Here is a 21239-nt window from a genome sequence, read left to right on the forward strand (position 1 = left end):
TGTCTAACAAGCGTTTCCATGGGTTTCATTTACACAGAAATTGGGAAACTACTGGACTATAAGAGGGGAGAGTAAGAGGCACACATTCAGATAGAAATTCCCCGGACTGAACCCTAACGTCAGGATGAAATTTCCTGAATTTTCCCCAAACTGAAAATTTCCAGATAAAGATTCTGATGAATGGCATTTCAAAGGCTATCTGAGGATGTCAAACACACACAGAGGTCATGTTATTAATCTCAACTTGTCTCTAAGGTAAATAAACGTGAATGGCCTCCTTCTCGAAGGAGAACACCACATCATGTCAGGTTTGAGCACAGAATGCCCCCCAAGGAGAAACCCCAGGTCAGAAAACACATGCACATCCTTCCCCCTTCCTCCTTCCTGGGGATAACCTGCTTTCACTGCCACCCTCTGTTCTTCTCTGCCTCTTGGTCTCAACCGCGGCTCATTTGGGTCAGAGAGTCAAGGGAGCTGAGGAATAAGAAACTCCGTTCCTCTGATTCCGTTTTGCCAAGTGGGGTGGTTTACTTCATTCTCTGACTGCCCCCATCCTGCAGCTGACTCGTGTGCAGTGTGAAGGGCACGGTATGGCCACAGCTAGACCTAAAAGAGGAGTTAGGTCACCCCTGACCATGACTCTGCCCTGCTCACCACAGCTGGGGGTGTGGGGTGGTTAGAGGTGTACCATCCTAACACTGAAGAAGGAACCATAAATATATGGAGGTCAGTTTGAAAGGTTCTAATTATAGACAGGTGTTTGGATTTCTCTACAGCTTTCTCAACATTTCATGTTGTGCTTAGAAACAAGGTTCTTTGTATTTATCATGCTTAGTAAAGAATTCGAGGGACTTTCCTGGTGGTCCTGTGTCTGGACTCCAAGCTCCTAGTGCAGGGGGGTGGGGGGAGGGCCTGGGTTGCATCCCTGATCGGGGAACTAGATCTTACAAGCTGCTTAAAAAGGATCTGAAAAAGGATCCTGAAAGAAAGGATCCTGCACTCTCCAACAGAAGATCCCACACGCCACAGGGAAGAACAAAAACCCCTGCGCCACAGCTGGACCCGGCAGAGCCAAATAAATAACTATTTTTTTAAAAAAGAATTCTACTTTACAGAGGAAATACACAGAAGTTTAAAGTTACACACTATTCATTTTGATTTGCTTAGTCACATTTCTGAGAATCCTAGGTACTCTGGAGGTGACCTCATTAGGGCAATTCATAAGCCAAAGTGCCTCAAGTGACAGCAAAGTCAGGAAGCTTTTTGCGTCTAATAACAGGCCAGTTTTAAAACCTGAATACCTCACTGTGATCTCAAATTCTTCAAACACATTTCGACATCTTTCCCAAAATAATTCTTCCCTTTCCTGAAAAATCCATTGATAACAAAGCCACTTTCCAGATAATCGGCTGGAAGATCTTGATGCCTTGCTTCCCTTTAAGTATCCCATTCATCCCCATGCCCATTCATTCATCCACACATCCATCCTTTAACCCACAGGTCTACCCGTCTATTCACTGGTCCATCCATTGTGCTCTCCATCCAATTTTTAAAAACTTTTATTAATGCATATTTGATTTACAATGTTGTGTTAATTTCTGCTATACAGCACAGCAACTCAGATATACATATATAACATATATATTATTTTTCATATTTTTTTCCAATTATGCTTCATCACTGGATGTTGAATACAGTTCCTTGTGCTATACAGTAGGACCTTGTTGTTGAGGGAAAGACTGGGAGTTTGGGATTAGTAAATGCAAACTATTTTATATAGAATGGATGAACAAGGTCCTCTAATTTATGCTAACGAATAGCCTCCTGACTTATATGTATTCTCAATGTGCCTAATTAATCTGCCATCATATTACTCCTTTATTTAAAAAAATATTTTTCAAAACTAAAAAAAAAAATCTTTAAATAGCAAAAAACAAAATTTTTAATATGAATCCAAAATCCTCAGCCAGGATTTAAGACACTGCTCCACAAGTTCTTTCTAATCTTTAGTCACCTTTCTAATAACTTAATAGGTATGCTCTACCCATTATATTGTGCTCAAAATGAATCACTTTCATCACAACATCCCACCTTCTACACATACTGCTGGTTAAACAATTATAGTTCATTCCTGTGCACTGTGCACTAGAAATCATAGGTTCAGAGGGGCAGCCCCTGGCATTAACTAAGCCTGTATCTCTTCGGAACAGACACACAGAGTATACACAGTACAGGACTTAATGCTGCAATTTACATAGTACACATGTGCGCCATGGCCTTCAGGAGCATAGCCGACAAGCCAATTAGTTCTGAGCAACTGTTCAGAAAGGTGCTACTGAGCAGTAAAGGGTGAACAGGAATGTGATGCAAGAGAGAGGAAGAAGAGGGCATGACCCCAGTTTCCTCTGCATAACTAAGTGGTGTCCATCTTCTGTTTCAGCCACTTCCCTGACACCATTTCCTTATCACTCCCAAGTGACTGCTTGCCTCTGAAATTTCACAGCACCTGTGGTCTGATCCACTCAATTGAGAATTCACATCTCCTTAATGTTGCTCAGATTCTTTTTCCCATTCGCCCCTTTTGTGTCATTAACAAACACAATATCCTTAGAAAATTCACTTCTGCTTCCTTGAGCTGTTTTCTATTTAGTGAAAGAAGAAACAATCTTAGATCATCTCTGAAGTCCCTGTCTTTAATAATTTATACAGAGATTGAAACAGGAACAGGATGTATCTTAACTGGACTGCCTCCTTCTCCAAACCAGAGATCATCTACAATTTTCTAAATGCCTTAAAGGAAAAGCTTATAAGAATTTAATTAATGCATTTTACATAAGACTTGTAAGATAAAATGTACCTGAGATTAATTAGCATGTGGAGCTCAGGTGGCCAAATTCATGGAGTCATTTACATTAAATAACTGTGCTGTGTTCCATGGTTCCCAACCACACCCTCAACCCTAGTTAGGCTATGGAAAGACTAGACCTAGAGAGGGAGTAAGATTCAGAGCAAACTGAACTTCACTCCCAAGAATTTCTCAAGAGGTAGTTTTAGGATCACCATCATTACAACATGAAGATCATCACTCAGTAAATCAAAAGAGTAGGATGTTAAAAATAAATTCTCTACTTACAACAGTTCTTTTCCCTATTCTCTACAATGTTAATATAGACTTTTAACAGAAGAATTAATATTAAGAATTTTGGGGGGACTTCCCTGGCAGTGGTTAAGACACTGCCTCCCAATTCAGGAGGCATGAGTTGGATTCCTGGTCAGGGAGCTAAGATACCACATGCCTCATGCCCACCCCCCCCCCCCAAAAAAAAAACAGAACATAAGCCACAGAAGCTATATTGTAACAAATTCAATATGCTCAGTCAGTCAGTCTTGTCCAACTCCTTGCAACCTCATGAACTGTGGCCCACCAGGCTCCTCTGTCCATGGAGTTTTCCAGGCAAAAATCCTGGAGCAGGTTGCCATTTCCAACTCGAGGGGATCTTTCCAACCCAGGGATCAAACCTGAGTCTTCTGCGTTTCCTGCATTGGCAGGAATTCTTTACCACCGCATCACCTGGGAAGCCCCCAAAAATTCAATAAAGGCTTTAAAAATGGCCCACATTAAAAAAAAATCTTTAAAAAATAAAAAGAATTTGGAGGTTTCCCTGGTGGTCCAGTGTTAAGAATCCACCTTGCAATGCTGGAGACACCTGTTTGATCCCTGGTCCAGGAAGATCCCACATGCCACGGGGCAACTAACACCTGTCACAACTACTGAGCCTGCACCCTAGAGCCCATGCTCTACAAGAGAAGCCACCGCAGTGAGAAGCTTACAGCGACTGGAGAGCAGCCCCCACGTGCTGCAACTAGAGAAAGCCCGCGTGCAGCAATGAAGACCCAGCACAGCCAAAAACTAAGTAAATGCACAAATTAAAATAATAATAATAATAATAATTTTGAAGAAAGGAAAGGGGGATAATATTTCTTTAAATGAGAAGCTTTACTATAATTAATGTGATCTGGAAAATACCCATTAACTTTACTAATAAGAACAAGCATTATCTTGGGTCAATCTTAATTCTATGATTTGCCTACTTACACGAGGTGACCAAAACAGTTTTAAATCTTTAAGTTGCTTAGCGTGACACTTCAGGGAATCTTGTCTCAAAATGTAAAATGTGCACTTAACGGACACAGGAAATATCATCCAAACTCACATGAAAGTCACAGCAAAACCAGAACCCACAGAGGAGTATTGATAAGAAGCCTGAGAGTGGGACAAGAATTAGATGAGGAGACAAAGACCTGGATTCTGGAACAATTTCTGTCCTTTAAAGAGCTGTGTACATTAAACATGTTATTAAATTTTACTTCTCTAAGGCTATTCGTTATCCTCAAATGAGGTTGATATTAATCATTCTATAGGACTTGGGCAAAGACCAAATGAAACCTGTGAAAGGTGATGTATTTTGGGTAGCCTTGGTGGTGTCTGTTGTTCATGATTATCATGGATAATAAATCATTATTACTCAAAGTAGTTCAGTCTCGATTACAGCAGAAAGAAACACAGGTGGTGGTTCAGGTGGTAAAGAATCTGCCTGCAATGCAGAAGACCCGGGTTTGATTCCTGGGTCGAGAAGATCCCCTGGAGAAGGGGAATGGCTACCCACTCCAGTATTCTTGCCTGGAGAATTCCATGGACAGAGGAGCCTGGTGGGCTACAGTCCATGGGGTTACAAAGAGTCGAACACGACTGAGCGACTAACTCAAACACAGACACACAAGCTCATGAAGGGCTTCCTAACTATAAGAGTTAAGAAAGCTGAAACACTGAGAGTTTGTAGCATGAACGTTCTTGAAAATCTGTAAGTAAAATGTTAGCAATTCGGTTTTTGACACCTCTAGTGAAGCTTGACGTGGAAGCAGAGGGATAAATCCTAGAACCTCGAGGTTTCGCCTGGCCCCATCAAGTGTAAAGCTGTGCCTTACTGGAGAAACGGGCTGTCTTCCAATGCTAGGAGTCCCACATAGTGCTATTTTACTGGGTGTCAGGAAATGTGTTTTCAAGAAAGTGTTGAAACTTCCAAGTGAAACGCATGAAAATCGACTTACCTGGTTGCCTCCACTCTTGGGGTTTACAAACACAAGCAAAGGTTTCATGAGCGGAGAAGAGATAGGTTTTATCACAAAAGGACGACCTTTGTTTTCCTGCTAAAGAAAGAAAGCAGCACTATTGAGACTTGAAAAGCAGCCCCAAAGCAATGAAAGTGAGATATTTCTAGAACCACTGCCACTCCCTACCCCATCCCCCCAAATCAACATATCCCCCCAAATACACTGCATCTTGTTTCACAGGGCTCACTCAACATGAGAAAGTGTCTCAAGCTATAACTTGCCCCCAAGAATTTAGCCATGATCTTTTTTTTTTTCTATAGGCTTGACGTGCACTAGATACATTCTAGCTCTCATCTTCATCATCTTTGGGACAATACTTCCATAGACAAAAGCAAATGCTCTGACTCTCAAGTGGCAAAAGGTTTTATGTGTGTATTTTAAAGGAACCGGCAGAATCCCAGTGTGGTTAGGGTATGCTGAAGGAGAGTGGCAGGAGATACATCAGCAAAAGGAGCTCGGGCCAGGTCGAGTCAGACGGGGAGCCGGTGGAGAGGAAGGTGGATTTCCCTGGACCATCACCCTCAAGCACTTACTTCGGTTCCTCTTTTGCTGGCTTTTCTTTTAAAGCTTGTTCTCTTCTTCTTCCGATTGGACGCCTTCAGGGAGTTCTGCAGGGAAAGAGGGGAGCCCTGAGCCGGCAGGTCGACGGGCCACGAGCGCGCCCATGCAGGACCATGGAGAAGGCGACGGCGGCGCATGCTGTTCGGCAGGGCATGCTTCTCATGCTTTGACACTTCCAAGCCACTGCTCATGGGGAAGCCACACACAAACCCAGTCGCGTGCTGGAGAGTGAGCGACTGACTCCCCACCCCACGGAGAGGCAGGGAGTTAGAACCCTGGAGGCTCTCATGGACTCACATAACAACACATGTTATACCTGCCAACCCTCCCAGTAAAAATGGAAGAATCCCAAATTCTCTGAGGGGCTCCAGTCTCCCGCCCAACCAGGTCCGTCTCCCGCCCAACCAAGTTCAAGAAGTTCATCTCCTGGTATGGAGATCACCTATGTGGAAATGTAAAAAAGGAGGCCATTTTTCACGCTTTTCTTTTTTCTTTTTCTTTTTTCCCCCTCTGTTTACTTTTTATAGGAAACGACCTGTTCATATAAAATGACTCAACGCCATTGAAATGTTATGATCCAAGTCTTCTATCAGCATTCATGGCTTGGTTTTCAAAATGCAGAGTGGCAGTCACTGCTCTTCCTTTTCCTGGCTAAGGCCCCACTGGTTTAAAAAAGTCCTCCGTCCCTTGGCAACCTTGATCTTTTTCCTCTCACAGAAGCGCATCCAACTTGAAACACAGGGACCCCAAATTTACTTTCCCTGTCTTTCTCTTTCTAGGGAATGTATGGACCACAACTCTTGATTATTTCAGCTATTTACTCTTAATATTTGATACAGATGCTTTGAGAAGAACCTTTTTCTGGGAACAGTCACAGCTCCCTGGCTGAAGGCAAGGCAAAATCAGATTTAATTAGTGGAGAGTCAGTCATTAATTAGATGGCCATCTTCATAAAGGCAAGCTATTACTACCATGACATAGATGTTTTACGAAGTGTTGAAAGCCTGAAATACAAAATTTTTAACTTAAAAGTTTACATAAGCATAGACACATGCATTGTTTGAGCAATTAAATGTTTTCAAACAGCTTGAAGCAACTTAGATATCTATTTTTCAACACTGTATTTTTTCTTAGAACATTCAAAATAAACCTTTTAGTCTAGAGTACATCATATATGAACACATCCAAGTTAGTAAGACTGAAACTATTTAGCTTTTATTTGCATTTGGACCAAGAAAAAAAAAAGTTGATTTGTGGCCTGTGCTCACCAAGGATGAAGGAAACTTTCTTGAACCACCATTTGTCCCAAGGTTTTCTTCCCCCATCAGATTAAAAGAGTCTTCAGGTTTTCTGAATCTCACCAGAAAAGAAATCCAGAAGTTCATGGGTGTTCACGATGCCAGGTGATTTCTCATCACTCACTTTACACTATACTTCTCCTGCAAATAGATCTCCAAGTTTCCAAATTCCTCTTTAAATTGGTCTATTATCATGTCCCTCTTTGGGAAACTTCTGCATTCTTTGAGTATTTGCTATATTTTGACGACTTCCAATTTTATTAAAAGGGACGAACAATTACTCGGAACTTTTAAATGCTTAATCAGTCAAATATTCCAAGGAGAGTGCTGAAAACTATTAGACTGGCAGAAGCAGCGTCTATTACTTATGGCAATTCATGATGCTTTGAGTGTTGGTACCTGGGCCCCAACAAATATTCTTATTTAATTTGTTTAGGGTGAAGCCCAGGCAAAGACACTTTTTAAAAGCTCCCCAGAATAGAATAGCTTACGACAGGATGGAATAGAATAAAATAAAATAATAAAAGCTCCTGGGGAATTCTAGTGTGGCCAGCATTGAGAACCTCTGTCTGAAGTACGAAAGGTAGAATGAGGAGCTGTATGTACTGCGTATAGTAAAGCCAATCACTGGGGTAAGAAGTGTGAGGTGTGGGATTTGACAGACTGAATTCTGAACCTCCCTGTTACTAGCTCCATTACCTTGGCCAAGTCAAACTTTTGAATTAAGTTTCTTAATTTTCAAATGAAGGTGATAATACCTACCTCAAAGGACAGTTGTGGAGTTTAAATGAAAAAAAAAATGCATGTAAAGTAGTTAACCTGGTATCCATCCCGTGAGAAACACTTTGATCAATGTTATCAGTTGTCTCTGATGGCTATATATCCCCAGCACCAATGCCTGGCACACAGTAGGCACCCACATCATTGCGGAAATAAGAAGTCAGTATTTTTATAATTCACGACACTGACTGAGTCTTCCCTAATTTCATAAAGGGTCCTTAGGAAGTGGTGACTGTTTCCTAATTTATTTCATTTTGATTTAGTGCCAAGAGCAATGTGGGACACCAACACTTACAGGAACATACTATGGGCCTCGGCTCTGGACAGGACTCAATAATTAAACTCCAAGAGACAGGGCACATGAACCAAGTTGAGGGACTGTTTCCTCAACTTGCTTGATCACAGAAATCACAGTTCTTCAGGTGATCCTGCTGATCAAGTGTGTTTGAGAAGAGGGTTAGAAAAACATACCAAAATAAGGCTGCATGTCTGAAAAAGGAGTAGGCAGGGGACTCAGCTCTCATAGGGAACAGACAGACAAAAATGGCCTTTGTTTTAAACACAGATGCAAATGCTTCCAAACCTCACCAAGCCACACGCACCTGAGGCCTTCATCTCACAGAACAAGAAGGGGGAAAGCTCAAGCACAGTGGTTGACTTACAGTACCTGGACGCTTGTAGGTGAGCTCTGAGTAAGCTTACCTCCCTACAGATGGTCAAAGAGCAAACGATAAGCATTATGGAACTCCACACCTCCAAGTTCCCCAGGCTTCTTTCTGTCCTTGTGTAAACATGTATCTCTGTCTCAGGACATCACTTCTTTTAGAAGGCAGCTTAATTCAGTGAGGAACAGATGGATGCGAAGGCAGATTCAGGCTGTGTTTTGGCCAAGGCAAGTCTTCAAGCCTTGCTAATCCACAATATCACTTACTCTGCCTGGTCAGTCTTGTGAGAGTTAAATAAACATGGTTCCCAAGAATGAAAAAATTATACCGAGATGTTATTATCTAGAATTGTTGACAAAACAGCCAAGAAACCTTTAATACTTTTCCTGGGTTCTAAAACAAAGCAGCACTGTTATCAAAAGCAGCTAACTCAGTGGTGCAAAGGGTTCATTCTACAAGTTCAGCTGTCCAAACAGCAAAACGTAGCACTCTTGTCTGGATTTTTACATTCTTCTGATCCCAACAGCATTCACCCCTGTACATTCTGTGCCCACTCTTTTGTGAAATTCCTAAGATAAAGGATTTTTGCTTTCTTGTCCCAGGTATTGTGGCACAGGATTACCCTGCCACAAAAATAATCCTATCAACACAATCTTTATCACAGTTATGACGCCTTCCTGGGCTGTTATGAAATCCTACGGGTGAATCATTCCACTGTGAATGAAACCCAACTTACTACTCTTATTAACTCTTGGGATTTCCTCAGGCGACAGGATCGCAAAGGATCAATTATAATAACAGGTCTAAAGATACCATATCTCACTTCATCATCCCAGATGACGTCTTCTTCCATTCACACGCTGGACAAAACTCTGATGGATAACAAGAGGGTGCTCCGTGGACTTTGTCTATGAAAGGATAGTCTCACTCTGCCCTGCTCCAGCTTTAGCATTGCAGCAATGATTGTTATAAGGACAGGCAAGCAGAAGAATCAGGAAAACTTACTCCAAAAGTTAAGGACAGGGCCTCAGCAGCTTCTCAAGCATATTTGGCCAAATCACAGCAACTTGTTTCACACAGCAAGTGTGACATTTAGATTGACCAAAGGAAGTCTTTGGCACTGGGCATTGAGGGAGATTGTTGGTCATTGCTATTACATACCATGGGAGCCCTAGCATTTTAAGATAATCCAATCATAAGGGATAAGGACTAGCATGGAGAAAGCCCATACAAGGCTAGCTAGGAGTTGATTGTGACATTTTTATAAACAGACCATTAGAAATAATATAGATATCCATTGGGAGGGAATTTGCTTAAATCAACTATAAAATATCGACAGCAATTTAAAAGGAATCAAATATATATGTATTAATATAGACTTTTCCCTAAGATTTTTCTAATAGAAAAGCCAAATTTTGAAGCATTAAGTAGAGAACAATGTTATTTATTAAAAACACACACCTCTAGGGTCCCCCACAAATCTGACCTCACAAAAAGTTCATGCCACATGAGTCTTGCTCCATCAGCTCCAAGTGCCTGCACTAGTATTTGAATATCTTTAATTCATTCACCCAAAGCACTATCCTCTAACATTTTCAGTCCAGAGGACAAACACTGACATTTGTAACTTCAAATATAACTTGGACTTTGTATTCACTGATTGAGGCTTGGTCACTAAATTTTTTTTTTTTTTTTCATTTTAACTCCTTTCAGTTATCTACCTTCCATCATCTTTTCACTTCCAGGTCTCGCCAAGTAATTTGGTGATGAAACCTAGCAAATCATCCAGCAAGCTTTCACACAGAGCCCAACTCCACAGCTGTCCACCATCTTTCCACAGTGAACGAAAATATATGGTTTAATTCCATCTCTTTACAACCCACTTTTTCAGACCATAATACACTCCAGTAAATTTCCTTTACTCTTCTTTAGAGCCATTTATTTAGACACAGACATCACAAATGAAGCTGACTGTATCTCATGACCCATCTTCACTGCTGTTCTGTAAGATCCTATTGGCTCACATCACCCTTCCTCATCCCTCTTGCCAGGGATGTGGCCCACATCCTTCAAGACCAAGCACACAGGCCAGATTTTCCACTGAGCCTAGACTGTTCTCCATGACTGAGGCAGCTCCATTTTGCTTCAGGTCTCCACCATGTTTCTACATCTTAGGTGGCATATACCCCTGTGCTCCTTAGATGTGAATGCGTCTCAGTGAGCAGGGCTGATGCAGCCCAACTCTCTGGCCCCTTCCTTTCACCTCCATATGTGTGTCTCTCCCATGAGATGCATACCGGTCAAATATATATCCCTTCCCAGACATCTGAAAACTACTCTTTCAGTGGGTTAGCCAAAAAGCTCATTTGTGTTTTTCCATAAGATGTTAGGGAAAAAACTTGAACAAATTTTTTGGCCAACCCAATATTAAGGATTTACTTGTGGCTGAATTCCTCTCCAGAATCAAATTCACAAAGACTCCAACCAATGATTTAGACTGTTGTGTCTTTTTCTTCCCTGGGAAGTACACTCTTTGTGGACATCAAATGAACATCTGATTCATCTTTGGACCTCCCGCTGCAGGTAACAGCATCTTCGAATGTGGTTAATTAAACAGTTATTTAATTCAATTAAGGCTCTTCTCCATTATTATCATTAAGCAGTGTCAGAAAAACAGGTAGGTAGGTGCTTGTGCTCAGTCGTGTCTGCCTCTTTGCAACCCTTTGGACTGTAGCCCACCAGGCTCCTCTGTCCATGGGATTTTTCAGGCAAGAATACTAGAGTGGGTTGCCGTTTCCTTCTCCAGGGTATCGTTCCTGACCCAGGAATCGAACCTCTGCCTCCTGCAGCTCCTGCATTACAGGCAGATTCTTTACTCACTGAGCCATCAGGGAAGCCCCAGTGGGAAAACACAGAAATATATGGTACAGGTGGAAAGATACATAAAGCTCTAAATGCTCAGAAAGCATTTTATCTGCTGTTTTCCATCTACTTTCCAAATTTTCCTTTTAAAAAAAAAGATTTCCCACCCAATGTCTCCAAATAAATTCTCTAATCTTATTGCTTCCACACCATTTGTAACAGGTTGCCACCCATGCCCTGTACTCTACAAAACTACAGCTTTGACTTATTGATGATCTGGTTCCAAACACAGGGACTTCTCTCAACCCTTGGTATTTTTTTCATGTCTACAGAATTGAACATTGATGACTGCCCTATTTTTCTTTTCATTTTTTTTAATAATGAAACTTCATGCTACCATAGTTCTCTGTTTAGCAAACATTCTCCTCCTCCTCCTTCCATTTCTAGGTGTCGACGTTCTCCCTGTCTTCTTCTATTCTTTTATTTAGTAAATGAGCAGGTCTTGCCTGTCTCCCCTGGGAAAAATTGGGCTAGTGAATATACAATCCCACTCTGGAGTGAAATACAACAGCTACAGTAAGACTTCGAGGTGCACTTGGAAACACCGTAGATACGATGCTATGGCCCCTACTCTTGACTCTTTCTACCCCCTGCATTGGGTCTCTCTCTCACCCTCTTCACGTCTGCTTTCGCTGTAACACAGAAGGTTCAGGGATCAGTAACGTCTATCCTGACCCGTTTGACTGTCCCACTGTCATCTGTTGTTGCACAGCTTCACCTGACACCTTGTGCTCCTAAAAGTCAATAGGAAGGAAAACAGCAAGAGCTAAAATCTGAGTGGCTACAATGAGCCAGGTACTGTTCTCTGTGGGTTATTTTACGTGTTTTAGCTCACCAGTCCTCAAAAAAGCTCTATGAAATAGGTACAAGTATTATTTACCCTCTACAGAGGAGAAACTGAAGTAGAAGAGATTAAGTTGAGATGAAACAAGTTATTAAGTGGCAGGGCAAAGTTATGAGTCCAGGCTGCCTGGTTCGCAAACCAGAGCGCTTCACCACTACCCTATTGCCACTCTGCCCCCTCAGGCTCATTATACACCACCTTTTATACAGAACTTGATTAGTTAAATTACTTGATGACTTTGGGACCCGGGGAGAGGGGACCACCAAAATTTTTAAAGTTATCTAATTCATCAAGGCTGGTTTTAGCAACATGGTAAAGTAGCATGATATATCATTAAGAGCTTGGATTTCAGAATCACAACTTGTGGGTTCAAATACATCTCACACCAATAATTGTATAGCCCCAGCTAATTTGTTTGACTTTTCTATTCCTCACTTTCATCAGCTGTGAAGTGGGGCTAATAAGAGCACTGAAACAATGAGATACTAAATGTATAGTACTTAAAATATGTAACACATGCAAAGCATTCAATAAATGTTAGCTTTCATTCTTATTATCACAATGTCCTGAATCATAGATGGGAATAAAAAGGTGGCTTATTAAAAAATTTTGGACTTTAGCATCCTGACTCTGAACTACTTTCCAAAAACCATTCCTACCAATCAGCAACCTAATAAAAGTTGCTAAGATACCAACTTATTATTATGAAAATTTACAAACAAAGGCAAACACAAAAGCATCTGTTATGTATTATATTTGCGGGTAATAAGGTCAAGGTCTCTTCATAGAAAACCTGTAGCTAAAAATTGAAGAGTAAAAATTGGAAAATCACCGTTTAACAAAACCCAATGAAATAAAAGATTTAGGCAACAATCTGTAATGGATAAAATTACAGACAAAAGACAGAAGGACAAATTTATAACAAATGGATTAGGATGACAGTTTCTGAATCCTAACACCACTAACAGTGAACAATCTGGTATTATGTTCCATTAAAAGCAACACTACAGAAAAAGACATCAATACCCATACAGTCCTTTTGCCAAGAAATTAAACCGGAATCTCAGTCCTTACATCTAAATATTTTTGTAAGAAATATGGGCCATGATTTTAAATGAGGATTTAAATGATTTTAAAGCACAATAGGGATACAATCAGTCAAAATTAAAATATGAGCTATGCTGTAGGTAAAGTGACCCTATTTATTCAATAAATAAATGACAGGAAAAATAAGAGAGCAGAGTGCTATAGATTAAAAGAGATTTAAGAGATCAGTCAACAAAAAGGAAGCTGTAGATTCTGGATCTTAGTCTGAAAAAATAACTGTAAAAAAGATATATTTAAAACAATCAGAAAATAATTTAAAGATGCCACCTCAAATTAATTAATTTTGATGGGTGAAGTAATGGATGGAATTGTCTTTCTGAAGTATTATCTTTCTGGGAAACAAAAGGCAGTATTTATAGATTAAATGGTATGCTAAACTTTGCTTTAAAATACCCTAGCAAAAGGAAAAAAGGGAGACTTGCACTTTCAGGAAGACAGAGTAAATGGGGTGGGGCCAGAGGAAGCACGGATGTGGCAGCGAAAGGGTAACAGAAGGCCACTGATGGTGATGGAATTGTTCTGTCTCCACTGATCATGTCGGCATCCTGGTTCTGATGTTATACCCTGATACTACAAGGTGGCACCATGAGGAGAAAGTTTGTAACGGATACACGGGTTCCTTCTGCGCTGTTTCTTAGAACTGCATGGGAATCTCAAAACAAATTCAATTATGAAAAAAACAATACGGCGTGGCAAGGGACAAATGAAACAGCAGCGGCAGAAACGTTCATGGTTATAGAATTCATTATGACCCTCTCTTTCTCTTCACTTGTTTGCAAATTTCCACAACCTAAAGATCTTTTAAAGTTTACAAAAGTAAACTTAGAGTTTCTCTGCAGAGTGATAGTGTCTTCTGGTTTTCCTGTTTTATCTTCAGTCGTCCAAAATCCCATACCACTAGGTCATCCTACATACTCGTGCTAAACAATTATATTTAAAATATATATATATATAATTTTACTCAATCATTCCTTTGTTAAAGGATAAAGTTTGCACGGAGCAAAAATCTCCTCTGAGTCAGGCCTGAACAATCTTATGCTCGTCCCTTTTACTCACCCCCTACATAAACCTTCCTCTGCAGTCAATCTAGTCTCACAGCCCCATGGATATAATTTTGGACAAAGTATACTTGCTCCTGCCATTCTCCTGCGTGTTATTTTCTTCTCCACTGATCTAAGTCCCATTCACCTTTAAGGAAGCAGAATAAAACCCACCTGCTTCATGAAGCTCTCCCTGATCTTTCCTTAAAGTAATTACATGGTTCTTCAGAGCAAAGATCAGGTATTACATTCACAGTGCTTAGCAGCCTTCTTGATACCATCAAGGTTTTTGATGAAAACGTGTTGATTTAACTGAATGTTTACTTTAAAACAATTGGATAGAGTGCTGAATTTTAAGGGGAAACACACGTACAAAAGAGCTTCTTGGCGGCTCAGACCTAAAAATCAGCCTGCAATGCAGAAAGTACAAGGAGGCTTGAATACAGAATGAGATTAGCTGTTAAGAGGATAAATTCTACTTTGCCTTAAGGAAAGAGTGTTGCTCTCTAAGCAGGCCTCGTGTACTGGGGAAGGTCATGACCCACAGTCTGCGTTGGGGTTGGAAGTGGTGGGAATCGCAACCCAACACTGAAGCCTGCACCACCGTGCGCCCTCACAGTCACTCCCTGGGGTTGCCCAGGCTGCAAGAGAAGAGAGTTGTGTAAGAATCAGCTGCACGCACCGCTCACCAAAGGGCTTTAAGGAACTCAGCAGAGCGCCCGGGCGAGAGAATACATATTAGCATCTGAATGGGGAGCAAGCACTCCTGCTGTGAAACTCTGATTTCTTTAGGAAGAAGAGGCTGGTTCCATGAGAGAGCCCAACAGCAGTACAGGGATGGGCTAACGGGATGAACTGAGAAGCTAAGCATGGGCCTGTGGGGAGGAGTGAGCAGAGATTGTAGGAACCCAGAGCCTCGTTGGGGGGAGAAAAGCAAGAAGCAGCAGTTCCTTTTTCTCTGAGCTGGCCCAGCAACACCAGGGGCCCGGCAGTTACCTGAGGTTTCTTCACCTTAATGATCCAGGTGGGTGGGACAATAACAGCAGCGTGAGCCCCCAGGGAGCAGGGTTCCTCAATCTGATGCAGCATGAAGCAGGTCACCTTATTGTGAAACTGAAGGGAAAACAGGCCAGTTAACAATTCTGCACGGAGGGAAATGCCGCCGCAAGAAGGAACAAGTGCATGTGTGCATACTTTAGCACATGCTCGCGTGCACACACACACATAGAGGTCCCACGCTCCCCATCACTGCCCAACCAGCCCCAGGAACTTAAGAGACCAGATTACAAATTCATTCTACTTTATAAACTGATAGCAACTGATTATAAGAACTCAGTTTATAGACCAGCTGAAACTTGAGAACCTTTTATAGGATATTTACATTAAAAATGTTAGAGACTTGGAGGATTCTAGAAGGGCTAACTTTGCACATAATTTTGTTTCACTTGGCTTGTGCTCCTCACAGACTTGGCTGATTTGGGATAATGTTGAGAAGACAGGCAGAGTGACATTCCTCCTATCTGCCTCTCCTTTTTCTATCCACAGACATCAATCCTTCCCAGTAGTCCCTCCGGTGTAAGGGACCCAGAAAAAAAAAATTGTCTCTTCTAGAGAGTTGTTAAGAGAGGAAACAAAGAGACTGCTTCTGCCGGGTTTGTCTAAGGCTGCTGAAAAAATAATGGTCCTAGCACACTTGGCAAATCTAAAGTGCTTTTGATTTTTGAAAGGAAGGAAGTCAATACAGACTAATGATAATAACCATACCTAGGTTCCAGGGGCTTAGCTATATACCCCAATGGATGAGTAACCTTAGGCCAATTACATTTCCAGTAATTTTTTTTTTCTTTTTTGTGACTGTAAAGTGACAATAATGTGTGGTAGCATTTGTTTTCTAATAGACATCAAATCCCCATTATACAATTATGGGCTTTAAAATTTTAATCATAGTGATTAAAAAAAAAATTAACAGTAGCTGCTACTTAGATTATACTTAATGTGACCACATAATTTATCATCTTAACTGAAACAATTTTAAGAATGAAAGGGAGCAGAGACAATAATTATGTTGGAACAGCAGACATAAACTAGGGCTGTCTCAGGAAAACTGTCAAATATAGCCACCCCAATTACATCACATCAGGGCAATTTTATCTCTACCACTGAGTAGCTTCAAGATCTGACATGATCCAGTGGCAAATTACTAAATCAATTAAGCATGAAATACTAATTAATAAGATAATAAATAATTCTCCCTAAATTGTTTGTGATTTGCAAACAATTTGATATACCAGAGAAATGTCATTCGAATTCTTTCTTTAAAAAGTCATTTTCTCTCAAGTCATCCCATCTTCTCCTTCTCCCACTGAGTCCAAAAGTCTGTTCTTTATGTGTGTCTCCTTTGCTGCCCGGCATGTAGTATTGGTGGCAACACAATATTGCAAAGTAATTATCCTCCAATTAAAATAATTTAAAAAAATAATTTTAATAATTCAAGTAAACCCCCATATGAATAGCCGTTGCATTTCTAACGTGGCAGAAATCTCAGAGACTGCCGACTCCAACTCTCACAATTTACACCTGAGTACTCTAGAGAGACTAAGACGTGTGTCTAAAACTGCATGACTTTTAAGGGGTAGAGTCAGGACCCGAATACATGAAACCCAGCTCCCAAATACGGTTTTATTTTCTGCTACAGGAAGTGCCCACAGAAGGCACTTAATTGTTTGACATCATATATCCTAGAAGAAATTACCTATAGTGTTAAAATACACCACCATCATAATCTGTCTTAAAAGGTTTTATATTTTTAGTCCTTGAAAAATCAACTTCTACAACGTGGGGCCCTGGGAAACTCAACGATACACGTGCTGTGATTAGTCGCTTAGCTGTGTCCAACTTTGTAACCCCATGGACTGTAGCTAGCCAGGTTTTTGTCCATGGGGATTTTCCAAGCAAGATTACTGGAGTGAGCTGCCATGCCCTCCTCCAGAGGATCTTCCCAGGTCTTCCCAGGGGTCAAACCCAGGTCTCCTGCATTACAGGTAAATTCTTTACCAACGGAGCCACCAGGGAAGCCCCCAAAGATACAAAGAACTGATCAAAACTCTGCCACAAAGGTCAAGTGAAAGTTGTTTTTTTAGTGATTTGATTGGACTACAGATTCAAGAAAAGAAAGCATATGAGTTCCCTGTTAAGCATGACAGTTCCCAAATTAAATGACCTGGGATCAACCATCTAACCACAACCTGGCAGCTACAGGGTAGCAGCATGTGCAGCCTATCTAAGGCTGCGTGGATGCTACCTGGCAAGTGTCATCTCGCCAGATCAGGGAAACAACAAGCATAGACAGTGTCGGGGACCCCAAGGGCCTAAATCTGCTTCTTCTTTTCCAAGCAAAGGCACTGTCTTGATGGCCAGTTGTAACTGCACAACTGGCATTTGCACAGTTCCTTGAGTGAAAGGAAACATGTTCCCTTATATTTGTGAACATGTTCTTGAACAGAAGCACGAAGACTACTTGTAAAACAATTAACTGAAAGGAGATAGAAATGCCAAGAACAAAAAAACGTGCCAGGAGGGTGATGCAGCAAACACTGAACTTTCCTGACCACGGTGTCCCTACCAAGTAACAGCAGATCCTCCTGACAGGAGAGGGCTAGTGAAAATATGCCTGAGAAATTATTAGATTGAACCTTATGGAACTGCAAAGATGCAAAGGTTTTTCACCCACAAAAAAAAAAGCCAATTTCCTATGTTTCAAGTAAATGCATCTTCCACTCCTGCCTTGGGGACTAGATAAAGCCGATGTGTGCAGTGCATGGGCTAAGTTGCTTCAGTCAATCATATCCGACTCTTTGTGAACCCATGGACTGTAGCCCACCAGGCTCCTCTGCCCATTGGATTCTCCAGGCAAGCATACTGGAGTGGGTTGCCACACCCTCCTCCAGGGGATCTTTCCAACCAATGCACCCTGCGTCTCTTGTGTGTTGGCAGGCGGATTCTTTACCCCTAAGCCACCTGGAAGTCTGAAGTTTATCTGCACAGCCTTAACCCTTAAGCTTAAACAGCACAGTCCTTTATTTCCAGGTTGGCTGTGCAGTGAGGGGACAATATATCCCAATTACAAAGACAGTTTAAAAAACCAGTAAATTGAGAGATTAGAGCAGGGGTCCAGATTGTTTCTATAAAAGGACTGGATAGTAAATATTTCAGTCTTATGGGGCCATATTGTTTCTGCTGCATTATTCAACTCTGCTGCTGGAGCAAAAAAGGAGCCAGAGGCAATACATAAAGGATGGGCATGGCTGCGTTCCAATAAAACTTTAGTTACAAAAACAGGCAGCAGTCAGATTTGGTTTATAAGCCACAGTTTGCTAACTTGTGAGTCAGTCTCCATTGTCTAGCTAAAGAAAAAAAATATAGGTTCATAGACCAAAAAAAAAAAAAAAAAAAGAACCATCTGGTTGGGACAGAGCTGTTAAAAAATGAAAAAAAGAGAAGAGAGGAAAAGTAAAAAGGGAAATTATCATTGGATCCATATGAGTATCCATGTTCAAATATAAGAAAGAGTAACATTTCAATGAGCATACAGCCAACTATAACAACATCCAAACCTAAGGAAGAATATAAGCCTGCTCTAATCCTAACACAGTCCCATTAAGAAAAAAATTCACCCACATCAAAAAACAGAAGAACCAAGATGTCTGAACTGCTTTGCCAGAGGGATTATCTAAGGTTGCAACTTCCTTCTATACAAGTCGCCATCGATGACCTAGTGTACTACGGGGCAAGTGGCCCTGGAGTGAAAATCCCTCCATTCTAGACTCAGAGATAGAATCAGGAGGGAATTTTCTGACCTGGGATTCCAGGTTTCAATGTATATAAATAAAGGGATTAATTTCTAGTTTCTTGCAGCTCATTTATCCTATGATTCTACAGTTCTAATGTGTCTTTCTTCCTCCACAGATCCTATGAGAGAAATAATACATAAATTAGGATAATGTTCCACTTACAGACAGGAACTCCAGCCATGACATAATTCTACTTTGAGAAAACAGGAGCCCACTTTGTTTTATCTTATCCCCAAACTTACCGCCTGCTTACACCAGGAACAGCTGATAGCCACAATCTCTTTACTGTGGAAGGAGAATTTTTGCTGGAAGCCCTAGAATATTAGAACAAGAGACAGAGAATTAAAAACCATTTCCAATCGAGTATGCATCTGCCCTCCTGAAGTCCAAGGAAGTCAGTAAGGCCCTAGCCTTAAGGGAATTGAGACAGCAAATGCCACAGCGGGCACCTACGTCTCCACCTTCTACCACCTTTCCTATCACCAAATTCTCTAAAGTGTGAGAGAGGAGGCACCAGTATTCGCTTTATCACTAGCACTCAAAGTCAGCCACAAAAACTTTTTTTTCTTTGACCGCACTGTGTGGCATGTGGGATCTTAGTTCCCTGACTGGAGATTGAACCTGTGCCCTGTGCGCTGGAAGGCAGAGTCTTACCCACTGGGCTGCTAGGGAAGTCCCCAAATCATCAACCCTTCACCAAGTAAATGAGGTTCTGGTGCATTTTTATTTTAAGTTAAAAAGAAGCCTCTATTGGTTCACGTGATTTTTTTTTTAAACAGTGGTTATCCATCTCAGAGGTCCTACACAACCATACCATCAAGAAGCCACAAAGAGAGAAAGGAAGCAGGAGACAGTCAGGTGACCTAGAAGTGAGAGTCTGGGAGACGTCCAAGGGTGGAAAAGGAAATTCAAACACTCTCATCATCCCCTCGGGACGTCAGGACTCAAAACAAGCAGCTTTCAATTTCCATTTTTCGCCAGCAAACGGCAATGAGATTAATGGAATGGCAAACACAATCCTCTTAATGAACAAACAGAATTACTTTTCCATCAAGGAAAGAAGAGACGCTTTTTGGCCGCTGTTGTCCCTAAATAATTACCAGAGAGAAGTACGCAGTAACTCTCAAGGAAATTTTTTTTAGCTTTCCCAAAGCTCACCCATTTCTATCTGCCTGTGAAATCTAAGCCAACAAACTAATGCAGATCAATGACCCAAAACTCTTAAAGCTTTTTAAGTGACCCAAAGCAAATAGAAAGATGTGATGGGCAGGAAAGCTTTAAAGGCAACGAGCTGCATGTCTTGCTTAATGTGTACAGATAACTTTAAGTTTAAAGAAAGTCAATTTACACATTATTAAGAGAAGTCCTAGCGGCATTTTTGCAGTCCCCGTAATTCCTACCTGTTTGCAGCATTTTATATACTAATGAGCATTTCCTTCTTTGTGGTCCTCTAGCCTCTCCTGATTTCCTAAAACACATCTCAATTCTCCTTCTTCCTCTCCATCTCCTGCACGTGGACAGGAGACTGGGACCAGGGTCAAACCTTGGTGCTCTGCAATTCCACCTTGAATCCTTCTCTTTTTTGTCCAACCTCAAATCCCACTTCAAGAAATGTGACCTCTTCTTAACATCGGACTTCCCTGGATTCCGAAAAGTTTCTCCATCAATATCCTTTTCTCAACAACTTAAGCGATTATAGAATCGCTCAGTTCAGAGGCATTCACAAAACAAGCATGAGTCTGCTATCCTCACAAAAGCCTGCTTGCAGTGTGGGTCCTTGGCTGGCATTAGGGAACTTGAATTTCAGGAGGGGTTCCCCAGTTGAGGGTGGCTTACTGTGCCTGAATTGTTGGTACAAACCCCCTGGTGTATGAACAGCTGCTTTCCTTCTGGAGTCTGGAGGCTGGGTCTGTGCTGGGCAGGAGGTGATTATGTCACCAGACCCCCAAGAAAAACCTGACCACCAAGTCTCAGGTTATACCCAGGAGACAGTATTTCAC

The 21239-nt window shown here is 41.3% G+C and overlaps 1 protein-coding gene across 2 annotated transcripts in view; it reads right to left on the bottom strand.

Moving 5' to 3' along the window:
* Nucleotides 1–21239, bottom strand: part of DGKI (diacylglycerol kinase iota) — a 504155-nt gene that overhangs the window by 235864 nt on the left and 247052 nt on the right. For both annotated transcript variants that reach the window (XM_068972548.1, XM_068972547.1), the window contains exons 7-10: nucleotides 19482–19553; nucleotides 15386–15502; nucleotides 5706–5780; nucleotides 5110–5208 (exon numbers count right to left, since the gene is read on the bottom strand). In XM_068972548.1, coding sequence (XP_068828649.1) covers nucleotides 5110–5208; nucleotides 5706–5780; nucleotides 15386–15502; nucleotides 19482–19553 — 363 coding nt within the window. The remainder of the gene's footprint in view (nucleotides 1–5109; nucleotides 5209–5705; nucleotides 5781–15385; nucleotides 15503–19481; nucleotides 19554–21239) is intronic.

Source organism: Capricornis sumatraensis, chromosome 5 (genome assembly GCF_032405125.1).
Source record: "Capricornis sumatraensis isolate serow.1 chromosome 5, serow.2, whole genome shotgun sequence".
Lineage (NCBI taxonomy): Eukaryota > Metazoa > Chordata > Mammalia > Artiodactyla > Bovidae > Capricornis > Capricornis sumatraensis.